Here is a 25,877-nt window from a genome sequence, read left to right as displayed (position 1 = left end):
TGGAAAAAGGGATGAGGTAACCCTCCCTGGACTGATAGCTAGTGCGCGTCCTAATTGACACCCACTATAGGGAATAGGGTGCCACTTTGGACACAACCCTGGAGTTATCTTGTGTAAAATATGACAGTTTGTGCCGCTGCATGTGGTACCCGAGGATATGTCATAATGAAGCCCGATGTGCTATGAACAGTGAGTAACCATGGAAATGTTTGCGTGGCCCTCTGGTTTGAAACCGCTGAACCGTGGTATAGGATATTAAACATGTGACGTCGTAGGTCTGTGCCATCAGTCACTAATGCATCCCTGGAGACTGGCAGCAACGGTGCTATGAACGGAAAGGTTATACCTCACACTGGCACCGCTTAGCATTTTTAGAGTGGTCTCGAGCTCTGACACACAGCTGACTATTCTGAGGACGGAAGAGCAAAGTGTGTATGTTTGTGTGTGTCTCATCTTTTAATCCCACTCAATACACACATTATACTAACCACTAGACTAAGTAAACAGCAAGTTACCCATTCCTCATTGCTAATGTCACACACACTCAGACACACACGCACTTATACACACACCAAGCCAATCCCACAGCTCTGTGTCATTACAGACGCTCATTATAGAAATCAATTTAATTAAGGGCTGTAATTGCCAGAGTGAAGCCCAAATGCTATGGCAAACAGGGTCTGGAGAAAGTAATCCCCATCGGCATTACGTCCGCCTCCCGCCCGTCTCAGTGTGTGTACACTTATTTAACAAAAAAATAAATATGAATCGCTTGTTTCAAATGAACTTCCTCTCCTCAGCAGGCTGGTTTGAGAGAGGAGAGGAGGAGAGAGCTCTCGTGGTACTGTGTAATGAAGGCTAACTATGTTAAATACTGTGAGTACTCAGCAGTAGGACCTTAGCGAGCCTCGCCACATAGCTAATGCAGCATTCCCCCAGCCACTCAGCACCCAGGCTTGGGGTTAATTGTTTACTAAGGGAAATAAGTGGGGATAATGTGGGGTAACTGTGTGAGAGAGGTAGTGGTGACGAGAGGGAACATAGAAGGCAGAGATAATTGTGTGTTAGGGTGAATTATAGATGTCTAGTTGTATTTAATGCTGTCGTGAGTGTGTAGGGAATGGAAATGGCCGGAATGCAGATGGGCACAGAATGTATTTATGTCTGTAAAAATCATGTTGAAAGAGTCTGTGTGTGTGTGTGTGTGTTGACCACAGTTATTGACTCCCCACTATGAGGGCCATCTGTCTGTGTCACTGCCTCTACCTCAACCCCACAGAGGAGAGGGGATATGTAGACTGAGGGAAAGAGGGAAATAAAAAGAGAGAGAGAAAGGGATAGGTAGAAACTAGACGGAAGAGTGGCTACAATGTGTAGTGTTGCTACTATGAGATATGTACAGTTAAGTGTGTGTGTGTGTTGCTGAGGAAACTTGGTGTGTATGATACCAGGGTGTTCAGTGCAAGTACAGTAGCTGAGAGCTTTTCTATTGGCTCACACACAAGTCAGGTGAACGTGTTATTGAGGTGCTGACTGCTGGCAAAGGCTACACTGCTGCTGGCAGCATGCAGGACTCAGTGGGGGTTTCTCTACACACACACACACTTTAGACACACACACTTTGTGGCAGCCGGACAAGTTGAACTCTGACCTTTAAAGCCCGGGGTCATTCCTCGCGAGCCGAGGGGTCAGAGGGGTTTGAGGAATGGGGTACATGCTGTAGGTGAGAGGGTGAACATTAAATGCTGAGGGATATTAGGTTTCTGGCACGTTGTGTCCTGGAAGGAAATGTTTAGATGGCAATTGTACTAGAACACAGTAGTGTTGCATAGCGTTGGTTGGGTAGGAAACAATATAGTAGTGTTAAGGGGATAATACCCTGCTGGAGAGGTACAGTGCCTTGCGAAAGTATTTGGCCCCCTTGAACTTTGCGACCTTTTGCCACATTTCAGGCTTCAAACATAAAGATATAAAACTGCATTTTTTTGTGAAGAATCAACAACAAGTGGGACACAATCATGAAGTGGAACGACATTTATTGGATATTTCAAACTTTTTTAACAAATCAAAAACTGAAAAAATTATTCAGCCCCTTTACTTTCAGTGCAGCAAACTCTCTCCAGAAGTTCAGTGAGGATCTCTGAATGATCCAATGTTGACCTAAATGACTAATGATGATAAATACAATCCACCTGTGTGTAATCAAGTCTCCGTATAAATGCACCTGCACTGTGATAGTCTCAGAGGTCCGTCAAAAGCGCAGAGAGCATCATGAAGAACAAGGAACATACCAGGCAGGTCCGAGATACTGTTGTGAAGAAGTTTAAAGCCGGATTTGGATACAAAAAGATTTCCCAAGCTTTAAACATCCCAAGAAGCACTGTGCAAGCAATAATATTGAAATGGAAGGAGTATCAGACCACTGCAAATCTACCAAGACCTGGTCGTCCATCTAAACTTTCAGCTCATACAAGGAGAAGACTGATCAGAGATGCAGCCAAGAGGCCCATGATCACTCTGGATGAACTGCAGAGATCTACAGCTGAGGTGGGAGACTCTGTCCATAGGACAACAATCAGTCGTATATTGCACAAATCTGGCCTTTATGGAAGAGTGGCAAGAAGAAAGCCATTTCTTAAAGATATCCATAAAAAGTGTTGTTTAAAGTTTGCCACAAGCCACCTGGGAGACACACCAAACATGTGGAAGAAGGTGCTCTGGTCAGATGAAACCAAAATGGAACTTTTTGGCAACAATGCAAAACGTTATGTTTGGCGTAAAAGCAATACAGCTGAACACACCATCCCCACTGTCAAACATGGTGGTGGCAGCATCATGGTTTGGGCCTGCTTTTCTTCAGCAGGGACAGGGAAGATGGTTAAAATTGATGGGAAGATGGATGGAGCCAAATACAGGACCATTCTGGAAGAAAACCTGATGGAGTCTGCAAAAGACCTGAGACTGGGACAGAGATTTGTCTTCCAACAAGACAATGATCCAAAACATAAAGCAAAATCTACAATGGAATGGTTCAAAAATAAACATATCCAGGTGTTAGAATGGCCAAGTCAAAGTTCAGACCTGAATCCAATCGAGAATCTGTGGAAAGAACTGAAAACTGCTGTTCACAAATGCTCTCCATCCAACCTCACTGAGCTCGAGCTGTTTTGCAAGGAGGAATGGGAAAAAATGTCAGTCTCTCGATGTGCAAAACTGATAGAGACATACCCCAAGCGACTTACAGCTGTAATCGCAGCAAAAGGTGGTGCTACAAAATATTAACTTAAGGGGGCTGAATAATTTTGCACGCCCAATTTTTCAGTTTTTGATTTGTTAAAAAAGTTTGAAATATCCAATAAATGTCGTTCCACTTCATGATTGTGTCCCACTTGTTGTTGATTCTTCACAAAAAAATGCAGTTTTATATCTTTATGTTTGAAGCCTGAAATGTGGCAAAAGGTCGCAAAGTTCAAGGGGGCCGAATACTTTCGCAAGGCACTGTAATGTTACCTCCATGTCATCAGCTACTCTGACGGATAGACACCTTGACGTCGCCTCCAGAACGGGCCCTGCATGGCATGCCCCGACTAGCCAACTGGAAATCAGGAAGAGGGGAAAGAGGAGATGTTTCCAAGTGGACTAGGGTCACAGTCAATAATCTAATTACCAACTACCATACCAGAGGGAAATGTCACCAGTGTAGGCCACATTCTCAATGACACAGCTTTAGATGTTTGGTTACTGAGAAAGGGGGAAACAAGTGCTTGGGGTGTCATGGTGATTGGATGACGAGTGACCGCAGCAGGTAGCTCCAGGGCTCTCAGTGAAGAATCAGCCGTGTGGAATTGTGGGGTAGTGGTGGAGCTGCATGAACGCATCACACCTCGGGTCTGAAGCCTGCATGGCCTTCTGGGTAGACAGATCTGGGAGAAGAAGGATGGCATCTAGACAGAACTTTCTGAGAGAGTGAGAGGCAGAGGCAGGGATAGCCGCTAGCCAGTGCCTGTAGCCTGAGGATGCAGTTATTTCTGTACTGTAGCCTGAGGATGCAGTTATTTCTGTACTGTAGCCTGAGGATGCAGTTATTTCTGTACTGTAGCCTGAGGATGCAGTTATTTCTGTACTGTAGCCTGAGGATGCAGTTATTTCTGTACTGTAGCCCTCCAACATATGATCCACTGGACTCTCTCACACTCACAAATCAAATCACATTTATTTATAAAGCCCTTCTTACATCAGCTGATATCTCAAAGTGCTGTACAGAAACCCAGCCTAAAACCCCAAACAGCAAGCAATGCAGGTGTAGAAGCACGGTGGCTAGGAAAAACTCCCTAGAAAGGCCAGAACCTAGGAAGAAACCTAGAGAGGAACCAGGCTATGAGGGTCGGCCAGTCCTCTTCTGGCTGTGCCGGGTGGAGATTATAACAATATGGCCAAGATGTTCAAATGTTCATAGATGACCAGCATGGTCAAATAATAATAATCACAGTGGTTGTCGAGGGTGCAACAGGTCAGCACCTCAGGAGTAAATGTCAGTTGGCTTTTCATAGCCGATCATTCAGAGTATCTGTACCGCTCCTGCTGTCTCTAGAGAGTTGAAAACAGCAGGTCTGGGACAGGTAGCACGTCCGGTGAACAGGTCAGGGTTCCATAGCCGCAGGCAGAACAGTTGAAACTGAAGCAGCAGCATGGCCAGGTGGACTGGGGACAGCAAGGAGTCATCGGGCCAGGTAGTCCTGAGGCATGGTCCTAGGGCTCAGGTCCTCCTCCTCCGAGAGAGAATTAGAGAGAGCATATTTAAATTCACACAGGACACTGGATAAGACAGGAGAAATACTCCAGATATAACAGACTGAACCTAGCCCCCCGACACAAACTACTGCAGCATAAATACTGGAGGCTGAGACAGGAGGGGTCAGGAGACACTGTGGCCCCATCCGACGATACCCCCAGACAGGGCCAAACAGGCAGGATATAACCCCACCCACTTTGCCAAAGCACAGCCCCCACACCACTAGAGGGATATCTTCAACCACTAACTTACCATCCTGAGACAAGGCCGAGTATAGCCCACAAAGATCTCCGCCACGGCACAACCCAAGGGGGGTGCCAACCCAGACAGGAAGACCACGTCAGTGACTCAACCCACTCAAGTTAACCACCCCTCCTAGGGATGGCATGGAAGAGCACCAGTAAGCCAGTGACTCAGCCCCTGTAATAGGGTTAGAGGCATAGAATCCCAGTGGAAAGAGGGGAACCGGCCAGGCAGAGACAGCAAGGGCGGTTCGTTGCTCCACACACACACAGTCTTGTACAACTAACCTTATGGGGACCAACATTATTCAGTCCCATTCAAAATCCTCACTCACTCACTCAGGGGGCTATAAACCAAAATGGGCACTATGGGTCCAGGTAGTAAAGTCAGTTGAATTGACACTACTGGGTGGTGGATGTAGGAGTGTTGTGGAAAGGAAGTGGTCAATGTATAAACATATTGTAAAAAGAACGAAAGAGTGAGAGACAGAGAGAAACGGACATATCGAGACGGGGGAGAGAGACAGACAGAGACAGACAGATGGAGAGAGAGACCGATAGAGAGAGACAGACAGATAGAGACAGATGGAGAGAGAGACCGATAGAGAGAGACAGACAGATAGAGACAGATGGAGAGAGAGACCGATAGAGACAGATGGAGAGAGAGACAGATAGAGAGAGACAGACAGATAGATAGAGACAGATGGAGAGAGAGACCGATAGAGAGAGACAGACAGAGACAGACAGATGGAGAGAGAGACCGATAGAGAGAGACAGACAGATAGAGACAGATGGAGAGAGAGACCGATAGAGAGAGACAGACAGAGACAGACAGATGGAGAGAGAGACCGATAGAGCGAGACAGACAGATAGAAACAGCTAGAGGATCAAAGCGCCCTGCCACACGGTGACTGTTCAGGCTTAGCCAGGGGCATTATGGGTAAGACAGGGTACAGATAAATACACACACACACACACCACAGCTGGTGAGAGCCGAGAAGATGGATTTCTGCTGTGTGTGTGTGTGTGTGTGTGTGTGAGGTGGGCAGAGCCAGAGTCAGTGTGATTGATACTGGGCTAGATTTAGATAATTACTGTCACTGGTCTCTCTGCAGATCAAACAGGCACATCATCTCTCATAAAGGAGGGAGAGACAGACAGAGAGATTGTATATAGACATAATATGACATTTGAAATGTCTTTATTCTTTTGTGAGTGTAATGTTTTCTGGATGTTTTTCACTTGCTTTGGCAATGTAAATGTATGTTTCCCATGCCAATAAAGCCTCTTGATTTGAGATTGAGAGAGGTGTGGCAGCCATCTTGTCTGTGAAGTGTTTTTTAACTAGGCAAGTCAGTTAAGAACAAATTCTTATTTTCAATGACGGCCTAGGAACAGTGGGTTACCTGCCTGTTCAGGGGCAGAACGACAGATTTGTACCTTGTCAGCTCGGGGTTTTGAACTTGTAACCTTCCGGTTACCAGCCCAACGCTCTAACCACTAGGCTATCCTGCTGCCCCAGGCATGCATGTTCTCACGTCAATCAATCAGCTCCATTCAACCTCTCTAAACCTGCAACAAGGGTATGAGGGACACACCTGGACGGTCTGTTGTGACTTTCAGTGGCCAGTTTGTAGTGTGCCGGTGTGCTGTAACCAGGCAGTGTGTGTGTGTGTGTTGTGACTGTTGTGTGTGTCTGTGTGTAGTGTGTGTGATCTCTGAGTGTGTGTAGTCCTCACTAGGTGTGTGTGTAGTGTGTGTGATCTCTGAGTGTGTGTAGTCCTCACTAGGTGTGTGTGTGTGTGTGTGTGTGTGTGTGTGTGTGTGTGTGTGTGTGTGTGTGTGTGTGTGTGTGTGTGTGTGTGTGTGTCGGTATAGTATTGTAAAGGTGTGTTTGTCCTGTCTTTTCCAGATGCACCATCCCATTCAGATGAAGCCTGCAGACAGTGAGAAATCAAACGGTGAGTGATCACACACACTGGGCTGAGTATTACGTGTGTGTGTGTGTGTGTGTGTGTCTGTGTCTGTGTCTGTGTCTGTGGCTCAGTGATCCTGTTTCAGAGAGAGAAAGATGTATGAATTATTAAAGTGTTCTGGGAGGGGGTCAGGGAGAGTTTAACTGTTTTGGCCCCACAGTGAACCAGCCTTTCTCCCTGCGTCTCTCTCTCACACTCACACACACAAACACAAACACAAGACACACATACACACAGACGATTGGCTCTATTACACATGCGGTTATAACCCCATTTATCCAGCCATAACGCTTTTCTGCATCTGAGAGAAGCCAGACGGGCCACGTCCCAATACTAATGAATAGCCTCTTTTCCTCATCCACTGGACCACTGAAAGTATAGAAGGATCGAGGGTGATAATATTGGGACAGACGGAACCGTACTGGCTGAGCTCCACCCAGAGAGACAGAGGAGTGTCATAAAGCCACTGACAGCACACAGGCATCACTTAAAGCTTAATAAAGACGCTCGTAGCCACATCTTCTAGACCCGACCCACTAAGGAAATACAATGCACTCGAAACCTATAGCTCCATCCATATAAGTAATGATGAGACCTTAATAATGCTTTCCCGCTCCAGACGTCTTCTGTGAGGTTATGAAATAGGACTTGGTAAGATATATCCGTCTCGGTAACGATGATGAGAGCTGAGTAAAGCTCCAGCCGGCTGTGGCTGCAGTCATCATCCACCGTAATGGGAGATAGTAAAGTACGGCCATATGAAATGTATTCGTCTTTCTAATGATAGTACGTTCCATAGACCTTTATTGGAGTTGCTGTAACCATGACGAATTGTCGTTAAGCGGTTTGTTGCTTTAGTCAACCAAGAGGCGTGTGTGTGCGCGTGCGTGTGTTTGCCTTCGCCGCACTGCTGTATCGATAGCCCGTCTTCACTTTCCGCTTTCTTTCTTCAAATCTGATCTGGAATCAGTAAAACGCTGTTTCTCTGCTTCCCGATAGGTCACTAACTCGGACTCGGGTCGGCTAACAGATGTTTAGTCACCGTTAAGGATGTCTCTGCGGTTTCTCCATATCCTCTTCTCTGTTAATTCATTACAGTGCTGATAGTGAGCGAACGTACACAGCCGAGTTGGAAGCCTTTGAAACAACACTTATCTTCCCTGCGTGTCCCAGTGTTGTTTTTTTAAGCGCACAAACAATTCAAACAGCAAAATAAACAAGTGCTCTATTGATTTCCCAGAGTGCAACAGACCGCTTATCTCTTTCGCCTCCCGGTAAGCGCTGACAGTTTCCTCATTAAAAATGAATAGGATCAGCATTACTCTGAATGGTGAGCAACACGTACACACACTTTCTCTCTCTTGTCTCTTTCCCACGGTCAGACACACACAGAGACAAGAAACAGTAAGAGTCTCTGTCTCGCACACACACACACACGCGCACACACACACACACACACACACAGACACACACTGTTACACAGGCCGAGGTATTGCAAGATAAATGGAGCGATTGGGTCAGAGAGAAAGGGATTAAACAGGAGGAGGGGGGGGCAGGCAGACAAAAAGAAACCCGGAGAGATGGGAGAGGAGGAGATAGAGAGAGAGAAATGAATAGAGGGAGAGAGAGAGTCACACAGAGACTGGTAATGAGACATTGATCACAGTCTGCAGATGAAATGGGGAGACTTTCTCGGTCTCTCTCTTTCCTCTCCTTTTGTCTGTTTCTCCCCCATTTGAACGTCTGCCTCTCTTCCCCTGCAGCGGTGGAGGACAGGAAGCTGTTCATCGGCATGGTGTCGAAGAAGTGCAATGAGAACGACATCCGAGTCATGTTCTCTGCGTTCGGACAGATCGAGGAGTGCCGGATCCTGCGAGGGCCCGACGGACTCAGCAGAGGTGTGTGTTTCTTGAGCTCCATCCATATACACACTCACCCCAACCCCCTGACCCCATCCTCCCTTACCCTCCATCCCTTTCACCCCTTCCACTTCTTTAAATCCACCCTCTATTCAGTTCTGAGCCCCTTATCCCTCCCCTGACAGTTCTGAGCCCCTTATCCCTCCCCTGACAGTTCTGAGCCCCTTATCCCTCCCCTGACAGTTCTGAGCCCCTTATCCCTCCCCTGACAGTTCTGAGCCCCTTATCCCTCCCCTGACAGTTCTGAGCCCCTTATGCCTCCCCTGACAGTTCTGAGCCCCTTATCCCTCCCCTGACAGTTCTGAGCCCCTTATCCCTCCCCTTACAGTTCTGAGCCCCTTATCCCTCCCCTGACAGTTCTGAGCCCCTTATCCCTCCCCTTACAGTTCTGAGCCCCTTATCCCTCCCCTGACAGTTCTGAGCCCCTTATCCCTCCCCTGACAGTTCTGAGCCCCTTATCCCTCCCCTGACAGTTCTGAGCCCCTTATCCCTCCCCTTACAGTTCACCTCTAAGCAGAAGGAGAAAACATGTTCTCCCTCGCTATTGGCCAACCATAGAGCTACTCTGCAATCAGCAGTGCAGTGTCCCCCTTAGTCAATCTCCTCCCCTGCCTCCCTTCCCCCTTCAATCCCCCTGCCTCCCTTTCCCCCTCACCCCCTTCAATCCCCCTGCTACCCTTTCCCCCTCACCACCTTCAGTCCCCCTGCCTCCCTTTCCCCCTCACCCCCTTCAATCACCCTGCCTCACATCCCCCCTCACCCCCTCCAATCCCCCTTTCTCACCTCCCACTCCCACCCCCTCCAATCCCCCTGCCTCTTCTGCCCCCCAACCCCCTCCAATCCTCCTGCCTCCTCTCCCCCCTCACCCCCTCCAATCCCCCTGCCTCCCTTTCCCCCTCACCCCCTCCAATCCTCCTGCCTCCTCTCCCCCCTCACCCCCTCCAATCCTCCTGCCTCCTCTCCCCCCTCACCCCCTCCAATCCCCCTGCCTCCCTTTCCCCCTCACCCCCTCCAATCCTCCTGCCTCCTCTCCCCCCTCACACCCTCCAATCCTCCTGCCTCCTCTCCCCCCTCACCCCCTCCAATCCTCCTGCCTCTTCTCCCCCTCACCCCCTCCAATCTTCCTGCCTTCTCTCCCCCCTCACCCCCTCCAATCCTTCTGCCTCCTCTCCCCCTCACCCCCTCCAATCCTCCTGCCTCCTCTCCCTCACCCCCTCCAATCCTCCTGCCTCCTCTCCCCCCTCACCCCCTCCAATCCCCCTGCCTCCTCTCCCCCCTCACCCCCTCCAATCCCCCTGCCTCCACTCCCCCCTCACCCCCTCCAATCCTACTGCCTCCTGTCCCCCCTCACCCCCTCCAATCCTCCTGCATCCTGTCTCCCCCTCCAATCCTCCTGCCTCCTCTCCCCCCTCAACCCCTCCAATCCCCCTGCCTCCTCACCCCCTCACCCCCTCCAATCCCCTGCCTCCTCTCCCCCTCCCTCTGTGGTCTCTATGTGCTGAGGAGATGGGCCGGGGTCTGCCAAACCAAACTGTCTGTCCTGCCCGGCATCACACGAGGCTGTCACTGTCATTGTCACACAGGTTTATGTGGATGTGTCAGTTGTTGTGTGTTTTTCTGTGGATGTTACTGTTGTTCTTACTGTTACTGTTGACCGTCTCTCATAATCTGAAGGTCTCTTCTTCTTCTCTCCTCAAGGTGCCTCTAGCCACTAGCCGTCTCTAATACTCTACTGTCACACACACTCAGTCCTCCACTGTCCCTTCATCCTCCTCTCTCTCAGTCCTCCTGTCCCTTCATCCTCCTCTCTCAGTCCTCCACTGTCCCTTCATCCTCCTCTCTCTGTCCTCCACTGTCCCTTCATCCTCCTCTCTCAGTCCTCCACTGTCCCTTCATCCTCCTCTCTCTCAGTCCTCCTGTCCCTTCATCCTCCTCTCTCAGTCCTCCACTGTCCCTTCATCCTCCTCTCTCTCTGTCCTCCACTGTCCCTTCATCCTACTCTCTCTCTGTCCTCCACTGTCCCTTCATCCTCCTCTCTCTCTGTCCTCCTGTCCCTTCATCCTCCTCTCTCTGTCCTCCACTGTCCCTTCATCCTCCTCTCTCTCTGTCCTCCTGTCCCTTCATCCTCCTCTCTCTCTGTCCTCCACTGTCCCTTCATCCTCCTCTCTCTCTCTGTCCTCCTGTGCCTTCATCCTCCCCTCTCTCAGTCCTCCTCTCCTTTCATCCTCCTCTCTCAGTTCTCCTGTACCTTCATCCACCTCTCTCTCTGTCCTCCACTGTCAATCAATCAATCAATCAAATTTATTTTATATAGCCCTTCGTACATCAGCTGATATCTCAAAGTGCTGTACAGAAACCCAGCCTAAAACCCCAAACAGCAAGCAATGCAGGTGAAGAAGCACGGTGGCTAGGAAAAACTCCCTAGAAAGGCCAAAACCTAGGAAGAAACCTAGAGAGGAACCAGGCTATGTGGGGTGGCCAGTCCTCTTCTGGCTGTGCCGGGTGGAGATTATAACAAAACATGGTCAAGATGTTCAAATGTTCATAAATGACCAGCATGGTCGAATAATAATAAGGCAGAATAGTTGAAACTGGAGCAGCAGCACAGTCAGGTGGACTGGGGACAGCAAGGAGTCATCATGTCAGGTATTCCTGGGGCATGGTCCTAGGGCTCAGGTCCTCCGAGAGAGAGAAAGAAAGAGAGAATTAGAGAGAGCATATGTGGGATGGCCAGTCCTCTTCTGGCTGTGCCGGGTGGAGATTATAACAGAACATGGCCAAGATGTTCAAATGTTCATAAATGATCAGCATGGTCGAATAATAATAAGGCAGAACAGTTGAAACTGGAGCAGCAGCACAGCCAGGTGGACTGGGGACAGCAAGGAGTCATCATGTCAGGTAGTCCTGGGGCATGGTCCTAGGGCTCAGGTCCTCCGAGAGAGAGAAAGAGAGAAGGAGAGAATTAGAGAACGCACACTTAGATTCACACAGGACACCGAATAGGACAGGGGAAGTACTCCAGATATAACAAACTGACCCTAGCCCCCCGACACATAAACTACTGCAGCATAAATACTGGAGGCTGAGACAGGAGGGGTCAGGAGTCCCTTCATCCTCATCTCTCTCAGTCCTCCTGTCTCTTCATCCTCCTCTCTCTCAGTCCTCCTCTCCTTTCATCCTCCTCTCTGTCCTCCTGTGCCTTCATCCTCCTCTCTCTGTCCTCCACTGTCCCTTCATCCTCCTCTCTCTGTCCTCCACTGTCCCTTCATCCTCCTCTCTCAGTCCTCCTGTCCCTTCATCCCCCTTCACTATCCCATCATCCTCTTCATCTCTCTCTCTCTCTCTCTCTCTCTCTCTCTCTCTCTCTCTCTCTGTTCTGCACTATCCCAGAATTCTATTACACATGATCATCCTATTTTACATCTCTTCCTCACTCCCCCAATCACATGTCTGTTGTCCTCATGAATATTAGAACCTCAGTCTGTCCCCCTTTACTGCACATAACCTCCACAAACCCCAGGCTTCCTAACAGGCCTGTCAGAGCAGTCTTAGTCCAGCCTGGTCCAGAGCAGTAAATACATGAATCAGAGTGAGGCTGCAGATAAATAGGCCTTCAAGTGGGTCTGCCTGTCCCACCTGGCTCTGCGCGAACACGGAGCTGCTATTAAACCACAGTATCAATCAGAAGCCTGTTCTGTTCCGCCACCCACTATTAATAAAATATGGATCACACCACTGGTGGATCCACGGCTGGGCCTGGGGAGCTACCCTACATTCATGAAAGGACTGTTCTCTTTCTCCTCTCCTATCGGAGCCCGCTGCATGACGACAGGATGCGGCCCGCTAGATATTTATAGCGTCGGCTAGGCGGCTAATTCCCATCTTCTTCGCTGGATGGTGAAAAACATACTGGAATGGAAAAGAGAAGCTTTTATCAGGTCATTTTCAGCACGGACCTTAATACAGCTATGGTTCAGGTCAACAGGGCTCAGAAAGGGCTCAGAAAGGGCTCAGAAAGGGCTCAGGAACTAACAAACGCATTTTGGTGGAGGAAAGCGATAGATTGCCTGTCTTCTAAATGCCTCATTGGTTCTGTGGTATAACGGCCAGTAAACAGTATTTCAATGGCGAGTTCACAGGAACTGCCTGGCCTTTTAATGAGAGTTGGTGAAAGACTGAGAGTAGATTAAAAAGACCCAGTCTAGCAGGTCACCTTAACCGGTGGACTCTCTCTGTAGCATAACAACTGGGTCATGGACTCTAAGAGGTTTTTCAAGCTATTTTTAAGATGTTGGCCCGTCTAGAATTACCCCACATTAGTTTCTGAAACTTGCTCAAAGATGACCGACCGTGGCCTTTCTCAACTGATGCCAGATCAGCAAGACCCTGGACAGTCTTCTCACACTTTAATCCCAAGGCAACTTCATCTGCCACATCTTGCTACAGCACAGACCTGGTTAGGTTTTATGGGTGCTGTTAGGCAGGCCCATAATGAATAGTCTAGACTATCCCTAACCCTCAACCCTGTTCTGTCACAGAGGACGAGACAATCATAAAGGTAGAGGAGGAATCACAGACACTCATCTGTTCTCTCCTTCATTCCCTTTCTCACTCGTCTTCCTCCCCTCCATCACACACACACACACACACACACACACCCTCACCCATTCACTCACTCGTACTCTCTCTCTTTCTGTCTCTCTTTCCATCCGTCCACCCCCACCCCATGCACACAGTTCTGACTAGATGACCTGTCTGCTAGCTAGCTAACTGTATCCTGTGCAGTCAGCTAGCTACAAAGTGTGTGTGGAGTGGGTCTGGGGATGGCTGTGCTACTACTGCTAGCATGGCTCAGTGTGTGTTAGCGTGTTAGCGTGTTAGCTTGGGGGGTGGGGGTGTTGAAGCTCTCCTCCAGTATATTGACACTGCCTCTCTCTGATCACTCCCCAACCAACAGGCCTCAGCCAGCGGGAAGCCAACGTTAAGGGTAATACCATTTAATTTAATACTAGACTCTTACCCAACAATTACGATCCCACAAATCAAACTCCAAACCGCCAAATAGTTAAGAGTTCCCAAAGAATGTGCACCATTCTGCCCGCCACACGCACTCTCCCTCCCTCCCCCAAGATTTGCTCAATTTGTGTGATTTTCTGTGATGTCTTTTCAGAACGCATTCTTCATAGAACCCTAGAGACGGTTTGTCACAGTCGTCCCACCCCCCGCCTCCCTCCCCTCTCTCTCTTGTTTGTTCATGTCCCAGAATAGGACCGCAAGGGGAGGGGGGAGAGAGAGAGAGAAAGAGAGAGGGCACCCAATCAGACACACAATGCAGGCCTAATGAGTTCAAATCGTTTTAATGCAAATTGGACAGATTTACATTCTCTAGAAGAGTGGGAGGAAGAGTGACTGGGGAAGATGAAGAGTGGGAGGATACTAGTACAACCAGTTATTTCTGTGTAGGAGCGAGAGAGAGATGGGCAGAGAGAGAAAGAAAGAGGCTGGGGAAGATGAAGAGGGAGGGAGGGAGCTTCAACCACCCCACCTCATCTCAATGCTCAAGTCATCAACAGCCATCCCCATGACAACCTGCCAATCAAAACTCTGATTGATTCTGATTGGAGCTGGCCTATTTTGGATGGGGTTGGGTGTGGTCGTCATGGCGCTAGCTGTGCTCTTTGGCTGTTGTTCCTTAGCAACCTGAAAACACTGTTGTCTGCTTGTTTAGTTCTCTGTACAATCTCTGTTTTGGGTTTATAACAACGACCTGTCCAACCCTTTTGTCTTGTTTTGTTTTTCTTGTCTCCTCCTCTTCCTCCTCCCGTTCCTTCTCCTCTCCCTCTATCCCATTGTCCCCTCCCTCCTCCCGGCCTCCCTCCCTCCCACCATCTCTCCATCCCTCCCCTCCCTCCCTCCCTCCGTCCCTACAGGATGTGCGTTTGTCACCTTTTCTACCAGGGCTATGGCACAGAATGCAATCAAAGCCATGCACCAGTCTCAGACTATGGAGGTACTGTACCCTCGCCCTTTCTCTTCAATTTCCTCTCTTCATCTCTCTTCAGCTCTCTCTCTCCATCTTTCTCTCTCTGCTCGTCTCTCGTCATCTCTCTCTTTCTATAGCTCTCTATCACTCTCTCAATCTCTCTCTCCGTCTCTCTCTATATTGCTCTCTATCACTCGCTCAATCTCTCTCTCCATCTCTCTTTCGCTCTCTCTCTCCATCTCTCTTTCGCTCTCTCTCTATCTCTCTCCATCTCTCTCTCTCCATCTCTGTGTGATAGAATCTGTCTGATGCTGTCACATGCTCGTCATCCTTTGGCCAAATATGTCAAAGTAGGACAAAGAAGAAAAGTCACTTTCAAAACTCTCTCAGTCACAGCAGTCATTCTTCCCAGAAAAAGAAATAACATAAAGGATTTTGGGAAAAAAGTGTCAAAACAGACAAGGTAACATAAGCAAGGACCCCAGATCACACTGATCAGCCTGACTGGCTCTGTTAAGGATGTCACACTCCTCAGGAAGAGAAGAGATGAGACAGGCAGCATTATAGACGCCCACATTTAGACAGGACCCCCATCAGTGACCCTATGACCTCTCCATTGGGAGTGTGTCTGTGTGGGTTGTGGTGTCCTTGTCAGTTTGTAGGGTTTTTGACAGTAGGAGATGACAGGGATGTGATTGCAGGAGAATTACAGGGCCAAGGTCAGATGTGTCTGTGTGTGTGTGTGTGTGTGTGTGTGTGTGTGTGTGTGTGTGTGTGTGTGTGTGTGTGTGTGTGACTTTGTGTTGCAGTTTGTGTGTTTACCCCCCATGTTGCTCTTAATCAGTGTTCCCTATTTATACCATCATAACCTTCTGTACCATGGCCCAGTTAACTTTCCCAATATCCTCTGCTTTTTCACACAGACATAAAGCCCTAAACAGGAGGCAGAGATTGCAGTGGACAATGACAATGGGGAAAAAGCTTCATTTCCATGTGTAAAACATGCTGCTGACTAGCTCAGGACCCAAATTGCTGCACCGTTTTTTGTAATGTCCCCAGTTTGCAATTTAAAAGTAATTACTTTGGGTCCGAATGAGGATTGGTAAATAGAGTTTGGTTATTGTCTTGGCTCTATCGTCCCCCACTGTTTTAGATTGTGAGCCTGTGTGTCTGTGTGTGTGTGTGTGTGTCTGTGTGTGTGTGTGTCTGTGTGTGTGTCTGTGTGTGTGTCTGTGTGTGTGTGTGTGTGTGTGTGTGTGTGTGTGTGTGTGTGTGTGTGTGTGTGTGTGTGTGTGTGTGTGTGTGTGTGTCTGTGTGTGTGTCTGTGTCTGTGTCTGTGTCTGTGTGTGTGTGTGTGTGTGTGTGTGTGTGTGTGTGTGTGTGTGTGTGTGTGTGTGTGTGTGTGTGTGTGTGTGTGTCTGTGTGTGTGCAGTTGTATGTGTCTTTGTGTGACTTTGCCTTTCACTAATGGCCTTGTCACTGTCGTATCCATTCTCATTATACTCTGGCATTCAGGACACACACACACACACACACACACACACACACACACACATACACGTACTTTATAAATGTCAGGGCATTATGAAAGTGGATATGAACAGGACAGGTCATTTACGAGAGAGCACATTCATTTACAAACCCATGTACGCACACACACACGTTCACGCATGCGCACACACACACACACCCGGGAGAGAGAGAGAGAGAGAGAGACACAGAGAGAGAGAGACAGAGAGAGACAGAGGCGGATGTTGACTGTTCCCGGTAGAGAGAAGTAGGGCAGACTAATGTGGTTGTATTTGTGTTACTCACGGTGCTCTGTAAAGCCTGATGGTTTGTGGCTGTGTGTATAATATTCATCCTGCCTATACAGGCTGTAGTAGAATATACAAGGTGCAATTAAAACATTTGTTTGTGCAGGAAATTTGCTTTAAAACTGCCACATCTTCTCTCCATCCCATGTAAAATGGCTAGAATTGCAGGAAATGAGCTGTACAATGACTAAGAAAGGGCTCTCTGCCCCATGGCAAAATGTGTAGAATCGCATGACATTTGTTATAAAACTGCAACATTTTCTCTACTCCCCATGCTGAAAATATACTTTAAAATGTAAATGTTTCTCACAACCAAATCTCGCTCAGGGCCCCCAAAAAGCTAGGGCCGGCCCTGGCTAATAGTAGGACTTCTAGAGACCGAGGCTACGCACAACACAGCAAGTGGAGTGTGAGTGAGGAAACACAGCTGTGTATGCTTGGAGACTGGACAAACAAGACAAGTTAATGGGATGGAGGGATGGAGAGATTGACACAGTGAGGGAGGTATAAGCAGAGAAACAGCCGTCTCTGTGTCTGCTATTTACCACCAGCCCATTAAAACTAACAAGCTCATAGTCCTATGACAGGTTGGTTGTTCAGTAACAAAACTGACGCATGCGCAACTATGGGGCAAAACAGACGGTTGGCTTAGACTGTTGACAATATGTAAACTATAGTTAATCTCCAATGTTTATTGAAAAAAATTATAATATTGCACAATGAGCAATTGTCTCTCAAATACACTACATTACCAAAAGTATGTGGACACCTGAACGTATCATTCTGATTTCATGGGCATTAATATGGAGTTGTTCCCACCTTTGCTGCTATAACAGCCTCCAACCCTCTGGGAAAGCTTTTCACTAGATGTTGGAACGGCAGGGACTTGCTTCCATTCAGCCACAAGAGCATTAGTCAGGTCGGGCACTGATGTTGGGCGATTAGGCCTGGCTCGCAGTCGGCGTTCCAATTCATCCCAAAGGTCTTCGATGAGGTTGAGGTCAGAGCTCTGTGCAGGCCAGTCACGTTATTCCACACCAATCTCGACAAACCATTTCTGTATGGACCTCACTTTGTGCACGGGGGCATTGTCATGCTGAAACAGGAAAGGGCCTCCCCCAAACTGTTGCCACAAAGTTGGAAGCACACCATCGTCTAGAATGGCATTGTATGCTTTAGCTTTAAGATTTCCCTTCTGTTACGGTGCGTGAATGAGGACCCAAAAGCGAATTAACTTAGACAGAGCTTCTTTAATTACCAAACATAGGTAGGCTCAGACGGACCGGCAGATTCCGACAGGACAAGACAAGGTTACAGCAAACATGACGACAGTCTGGTTCAGGCATGAAACACAACAAACAAGAATCCGACAAGGACAGGAACAAAAACAGAGAGAGATATAGGGGACTAATCAGAGGGAAAAAAGGGAACAGGTGGGAAAAGGGGTGACGAGGTGGTTAGGAGGAGACAAGGCACAGCTGGGGGAAAGAGGGGGAGAAAAGGTAACCTAACAACGACCAGCAGAGGGAGACAGGGTGAAGGGAAAGGACAGAGACAAGACACAACATGACAGTACATGACAGTACCCCCCCACTCACCGAGCGCCTCCTGGCGCACTCGAGGAGGAAACCTGGCGGCAACGGAGGAAATCCTCGATCAGCGCACGGTCCAGCACGTCCCGAGAGGGAACCCAACTCCTCTCCTCAGGACCGTACCCCTCCCAATCTACGAGGTACTGGTGACCACGGCCCCGAGGACGCATGTCCAAAATTCTACGGACCCTGTAGATGGGTGCGCCCTCGACAAGGATGGGGGGGGGGGGGGGGGGGGGGGGGGGGAGACGAGCGGGGGCGCGAAGGACGGGCTTGATGCAGGAGACATGGAAGACCGGGTGGACGCGGCGAAGGTATCGCGGAAGAAGAAGTCGAACTGCGACAGGATTAATGACCCGAGAAATACGGAACGGACCAATGAACCGCGGGGTCAACTTGCGAGAAGCCGTCTTAAGGGGAAGGTTCTGAGTGGAGAGCCAAACTCTCTGACCGCGACAATATCTAGGACTCTTAGTTCTACGCTTATTAGCAGCCCTCACAGTCTGCGTCCTATAACGGCAAAGTGCAGACCTGACCCTCTTCCAGGTGCGCTCGCAACGTTGGACAAAAGCCTGAGCGGAGGGGACGCTGGACTCGGCGAACTGAGATGAGAACAGCGGAGGCTGGTACCCGAGGCTACTCTGAAAAGGAGATAGCCCGGTCGCAGACGAAGGAAGCGAGTTGTGGGCGTATTCTGCCCAGGGGAGCTGTTCTGACCAAGACGCAGGGTTACGAAAAGAAAGACTGCGTAAGATGCGACCAATAGTCTGATTGGCCCGTTCTGCTTGACCGTTAGACTGGGGGTGAAAGCCGGAAGAGAGACTGACGGAAGCCCCAATCAAACGGCAAAACTCCCTCCAAAATTGAGACGTGAATTGCGGACCTCTGTCCGAAACGACGTCTGACGGAAGGCCATGAATTCTGAAAACATTCTCGATGATGATTTGTGCCGTCTCTTTAGCAGAAGGAAGCTTAGCAAGGGGAATGAAATGAGCCGCCTTAGAGAACCTATCGACAACCGTAAGAATAACAGTCTTCCCCGCTGACGAAGGCAGTCCGGTGACAAAATCTAAGGCGATGTGAGACCACGGTCGAGAGGGAATAGGAAGCGGCCTGAGACGGCCGGCAGGAGGAGAGTTACCGGACTTAGTCTGCGCGCAGACCGAACAAGCAGCCACGAAACGACGCGTGTCATGCTCCCGGGTGGGCCACCAAAAACGCTGGCGAATGGAAGCAAGCGTACCCCGAACGCCAGGGTGGCCGGCTAACTTGGCAGAGTGAGCCCACTGAAGAACGGCCAGACGAGTAGGAACGGGAACGAAAAGAAGGTTCCTAGGACAAGCGCGCGGCGACGGAGTGTGAGTGAGCGCTTGTTTTACCTGCCTCTCAATTCCCCAGACAGTCAACCCGACAACACGCCCCTCAGGGAGAATCCCCTCGGGGTCAGTGGAGGCTACTGAAGAACTGAAGAGACGAGACAAAGCATCAGGCTTGGTGTTCTTAGAGCCCGGACGATAAGAAATCACGAACTCGAAACGAGCGAAAAACAGCGCCCAACGCGCCTGACGCGCATTAAGTCGTTTGGCAGAACGGATGTACTCAAGGTTCCTATGGTCAGTCCAAACGACAAAAGGAACGGTCGCCCCCTCCAACCACTGTCGCCATTCGCCTAGGGCTAACCGGATGGCGAGCAGTTCGCGGTTACCCACATCATAGTTACGTTCCGACGGCGACAGGCGATGAGAAAAATACGCGCATGGGTGGACCTTGTCGTCAGAGAGGGAGCGCTGAGAAAGAATGGCTCCCACGCCCACCTCTGACGCGTCAACCTCGACAACGAACTGTCTAGAGACGTCAGGTGTAACAAGGATAGGAGCGGATGTAAAACGATTCTTGAGGAGATCAAAAGCTCCCTGGGCGGAAACGGACCACTCAAAGCACGTCTTGACAGAAGTAAGGGCTGTGAGAGGAGCTGCCACCTGACCGAAATTACGGATGAAACGACGATAGAAGTTCGCGAAGCCGAGAAAGCGCTGCAGCTCGACGCGTGACTTAGGGACGGGCCAATCAATGACAGCTTGGACCTTAGCGGGATCCATCTTAATGCCTTCAGCGGAAATAACAGAACCGAGAAATGTGACGGAGGAGGCATGAAAAGTGCACTTCTCAGCCTTCACAAAAAGACAATTCTCTAAAAGGCGCTGGAGGACACGTCGAACGTGCTGAACATGAATCTGGAGTGACGGTGAAAAAATCAGGATATCGTCAAGGTAAACGAAAACAAAGATGTTCAGCATGTCCCTCAGGACATCATTGACTAATGCCTGAAAGACAGCTGGAGCGTTAGCGAGGCCGAAAGGAAGAACCCCGTATTCAAAGTGCCCTAACGGAGTGTTAAACGCCGTCTTCCACTCGTCCCCCTCCCTGATGCGCACGAGATGGTAAGCGTTACGAAGGTCCAACTTAGTGAAAAACCTGGCTCCCTGCAGGATCTCGAAGGCTGAAGACATAAGAGGAAGCGGATAACGATTCTTCACTGTTATGTCATTCAGCCCTCGATAATCTATGCAGGGGCGCAGAGACCCGTCCTTCTTCTTGACAAAAAAAAACCCCGCTCCGGCGGGAGAGGAGGAGGGGACTATGGTACCGGCGTCAAGAGCTACAGACAAATAATCTTCGAGAGCCTTACGTTCGGGAGCCGACAGAGAGTATAGTCTACCCCGGGGGGGGGGTGGTTCCCGGAAGGAGATCAATACTACAATCATACGACCGGTGTGGAGGAAGAGAGGTGGCCCTGGACCGACTGAACACCGTGCGCAGATCGTGATATTCCTCCGGCACCCCTGTCAAATCACCAGGCTCCTCCTGTGAAGAAGAGACAGAGGAAACAGGAGGGATAGCAGACATTAAACATTTCACATGACAAGAGACGTTCCAGGAGAGGATAGAATTACTAGACCAATTAATGGAAGGATTATGACAAACTAGCCAGGGATGGCCCAAAACAACAGGTGTAAAAGGTGAACGAAAAATTAAAAAAGAAATGGTTTCACTATGATTACCAGAAACAGTGAGGGTTAAAGGTAGCGTCTCACGCTGAATCCTGGGGAGAGGACTACCATCCAGGGCGAACAAGGCCGTGGGCTCCTTTAACTGTCTGAGAGGAATGTCATGTTCCCGAGCCCAGGTCTCGTCCATAAAACAGCCCTCCGCCCCAGAGTCTATTAAGGCACTGCAGGAAGCTGACGAACCGGTCCAGCGTAGATGGACCGACAAGGTAGTGCAGGATCTTGAAGGAGAGACAGGAGTAGTAGCGCTCACCAGTAGCCCTCCGCTTACTGACGAGCTCTGGCCTTTTACTGGACATGAAGTGACAAAATGACCAGCGGAACCGCAATAGAGACAGAGGCGGTTGGTGATTCTCTGTTCCCTCTCCTTAGTCGAGATGCGGATACCTCCCAGCTGCATGGGCTCAGCACCCGAGCCGGCAGAGGAAGATGGTAGTGATGCGGAGAGGGGGGCGACGGAGAGCGCGAGCTCCTTTCCACGAGCTCGGTGACGAAGATCAACCCGTCGCTCAATGCGAATAGCGAGTTCAATCAAGGAATCCACGCTGGAAGGAACCTCCCGGGAGAGAATCTCATCCTTTACCTCTGCGCGGAGACCCTCCAGAAGACGAGCGAGCAAGGCCGGCTCGTTCCAGCCACTGGAGACAGCAAGAGTGCGAAACTCAATAGAGTAGTCTGTTATGGATCGATTGCCTTGACATAGGGAAGACAGGGCCCTGGAAGCCTCCTCCCCAAAAACAGATCGATCAAAAACCCGTATCATCTCCTCCTTAAAGTCCTGATACTGGTTAGTACACTCAGCCCTTGCCTCCCAGATTGCCGTGCCCCACTCACGAGCCCGTCCAATAAGGAGAGATATGACGTAGGGAACACGAGCAGTGCTCCTGGAGTAAGTGTTGGGCTGGAGAGAAAACACAATATCACACTGGGTGAGGAACGAGCGGCATTCAGTGGGCTCCCCAGAGTAACACGGCGGGTTATTGATTCTGGGCTCCGGAGATTCGAAAGCCCTGGAAGTGGCCGGTGGATCGAGGCGGAGATGGTGAACCTGTTCTGTGAGGTTGGAGACTTGGGTGGCCAGGGTCTCAACGGCATGTCGAGCAGCAGACACTTCCTGCTCGTGTCTGCCTAGCATCGCTCCCTGGATCCCGACGGCTGAGTGGAGAGGATCCGAAGTCGCTGGGTCCATTCTTGGTCGGATTCTTCTGTTACGGTGCGTGAATGAGGACCCAAAAGCGAATTAACTTAGACAGAGCTTCTTTAATTACCAAACATAGGTAGGCTCAGACGGACCGGCAGATTCCGACAGGACAAGACAAGGTTACAGCAAACATGACGACAGTCTGGTTCAGGCATGAAACACAACAAACAAGAATCCGACAAGGACAGGAACAAAAACAGAGAGAGATATAGGGGACTAATCAGAGGGAAAAAAGGGAACAGGTGGGAAAAGGGGTGACGAGGTGGTTAGGAGGAGACAAGGCACAGCTGGGGGAAAGAGGGGGAGAAAAGGTAACCTAACAACGACCAGCAGAGGGAGACAGGGTGAAGGGAAAGGACAGAGACAAGACACAACATGACAGTACATGACACCTTCACTGGAACTAACCATGAAAGACATCCCCAGACCATTATTCCTCTACCAAACTCGGCAGTTGGCACCATGCATTTGGGCAGGTAGCGTTCTCCTGGTATCTGCCAAACCCAGATTCGTCTGTCGAACTGCCAGATGGTGAAGCGTGATTCATCACTCCAGAGAACGTGTTTCCACTGCTCCAGAGTCCAATGGCGGTGAGCTTTACACCCCTCCAGCCAATGGTTGGCAGTGCGCGTGGTGATCTTAGGCTTGTGTGCATCTGTTCTGCCAAGGAAACCCATTTCATGAAGTTCCAGGCGAACAGTTATTGTGCTGATGTTGCTTCCAGAGACAGTTTGGAACTCTGTAGTGAGTGTTGTAACTCAGGACAGACTATTTTTACGCCTTACGTGCTTCAGCACGCTGCGGTCTCATTCTGTGTGACCTTGTGTGGCCTACCACTACGCTGAAATTTGACGAACTGACTTGTTGGAAAGGTGGCATCCTAATCACTGAGCTCTTCAGTAAGGCCATTCTACTGCCAATGTTTGACTATGTAGATTGAATGGCTGTGCACTCGATTTTATACACCTGTCAGCCACGGGTTTGACTGAAATAGCCGAATCCACTAATTTGTGTCCATATACTTTCCCAAATGGTAGCTTCTTGTCATTGTTGCTAGCTAACTGGCCATCCAGAACCACAAAAACACATGGCCTTCTGAAACCCCATTGTCACTTAACCCGTTTATATGTATAAGTCTGACTGACCATATGAGGCTACATTTCATCATCTTATTTAACTAGGCAAGTCAGTTAAGAACAAATTCTTATTTTACAATGACGGCCTACTCCGGCCAAACCCTCCCCTAACCCAGGCGACGGTGGGACAATTGTGCACCACCTATGGGACTTCCGATCACGGCCAGTTGTGATACAGCCCGGGATTGAACCAGGGTCTGTAGTGACACCTCTAGCACTGAGATACAGTGGCATAGACCGCTGCGCCACTCAGGAATACTTATAGAGTATTCTATCTATCATCTATCTATTGCATTTACATATTTTTCCATTCATTTTATTACTTCTTTACATTTATCTTTTAAATTTTAGCCATGTAGCAGATGCTCTTATCCTACTAATGTTAAGCCCTGTTTTATTGGGAGGGAGGGAGGGAGGGAGGGAGGGAGGGAGGGAGGGAGAGAAAATAAATAGCTTATTTTCTTGTATATATTTCCCGTTTGAGTCCATAAGAAGTACAATCTGTGGCTTGTGTATGTCCTCAGTGGGTGTGGGGGGATTGTCAGGAGGGATATCAGGGTGGCTGACGGGGGGGGGGGGGGGCTCAGAGGGGGTGGGATCCACTGGGCTTGGGGTTCTTAATTTGTCTGTCCTGCTGTGATGTCGAGGCTATGGTAAGGGTCTGAGGTGGGCTGTTCTGCTAGCTTCTCTGCGGGGGTGGCCACAGCACTCAAGAGAGTGATTCAAGAGAGTGATGAAAAAGCTTCTTCTACTTTCCCCAACGCACAAGTGGTTATCTCCACCCTGCTACCACGAGAAGACCCCCCCCCCCCCCCCCCCCGCTACCATGCAGCGGGGTAAACGCAAGTATTTTCCCGTGACTCTGCCTCAAAACCAAATGTTTACCTGGCCCACCACTCCACCCTGGACTTGAACAGCCTTTATGACCAGGTCCACCTATACAAGGCATCAGTACCCACCTTCGCCCCTCAACCGCAGCCCCAACACCCCACACAGGAGCAACAGCTCAATAGACACCCCGCCCAGACCAGCAAGACACTCTCCCAGGCCTGTGGGACCCCCCTCCCCTCCCGGACCTACACATAGAGGACCCACGCCAAGAAGACCCACAGCCCCACCAGCCACATCCACCACACCCCAACCAATCAACACTTCACCAAGTCAACCATGCCCATACCCCATTTAGGCCCCTTCAGATCAGACCTATGCCTCTCCTGCCCACCCCATGCCCCCCACTCCCGCAAAGAGGGCTTCAACATGAAAGTCACACATACGCCCAGGCTGTGATCAGGCAAACAGGCCCAACTCCCACTCTTACACTAGCCCAAGCCAATGGTATGTACCAGATGCTCAGCAGGCTCTCTCACACTTACTGGTCTGAGGCAAAACCACACAACTAACAACATTGGACACTTTATGAAACACAAAGCCTTCATTATCTCATCCTGGAATATCCAAGGCCTGAGGTCATCTGCCATCAATCAGAAATACAGACATTGTCATCCTACAAGAAACATGGTATAGAGGAGACGGACCCACTGGTTGCCCTCTAGGTTACAGAGGGCTGGTAGTCCCATCCACCAAACTACCAGGTGTGAACAGGGAAGGAACTCAGGGGGTATGCTCATGTGGTATAGAGCAGATCTTACTCACTCCATTAAATTAATAAAATCTGGAACATTTTACATTTGGCTAGAAATTCAAAAGGAAATCTTAACAGAGAAAAATTTCCTCCTGTGTGCTACCTATATCCCCCCACTAGAATCCCCATACTTTAATGAAGACAGCTTCTCCATCCTGGAGGGGGAAATCAGTCATTTCCAGGCCCAGGGACATGTACTAGTCTGTGGCGACCTAAATGCCAGAACTGGACAAGAACCTGACACCCTCAGCACAGGGGGACAAACAACTATCTGGAGGTGACAGCATTCCCTCCCCTATATGCCCCCCTTGTCACAACTACGACAACATGACCAATAAAAATGGGTCACAACTCCTGCAGCTCTGTCGCACGTTGGGTATGTACATAGTCAATGGGAGGCTCCTACGGTAGGTACACCTATAGTTCATCTCTTGGCAGTTGTACTGTAGACTACTTTATCACTGACCTAAACCCAGAGTCTCTCAGAGCGTTCACAGTCAGCCCATTGA

The 25,877-nt window shown here is 49.5% G+C and overlaps 1 protein-coding gene across 50 annotated transcripts in view; it reads left to right on the top strand.

Annotated features, from left to right (window-relative positions):
• LOC110501039 (CUGBP Elav-like family member 2) overlaps positions 1-25,877 on the top strand; it is a 221,329-nt gene that overhangs the window by 160,911 nt on the left and 34,541 nt on the right. For 29 of the 50 annotated variants that reach the window (XM_090214078.1, XM_090214062.1, XM_090214055.1 and 26 more), the window contains 4 exons: positions 6,947-6,995; positions 8,774-8,908; positions 13,887-13,916; positions 14,860-14,939. In XM_090214078.1, coding sequence (XP_090070204.1) covers positions 6,947-6,995; positions 8,774-8,908; positions 13,887-13,916; positions 14,860-14,939 — 294 coding nt within the window. The remainder of the gene's footprint in view (positions 1-6,946; positions 6,996-8,773; positions 8,909-13,886; positions 13,917-14,859; positions 14,940-25,877) is intronic. The other 21 variants (XM_090214091.1, XM_090214076.1, XM_090214066.1 and 18 more) reach the window with 1 other exon arrangement.

This window comes from Oncorhynchus mykiss, chromosome 21 (assembly GCF_057628025.1).
Source record: "Oncorhynchus mykiss isolate SJ-2025 chromosome 21, ASM5762802v1, whole genome shotgun sequence".
Taxonomy (NCBI): domain Eukaryota; kingdom Metazoa; phylum Chordata; class Actinopteri; order Salmoniformes; family Salmonidae; genus Oncorhynchus; species Oncorhynchus mykiss.
This window is presented reverse-complemented; position numbering and strand designations above follow the sequence as displayed.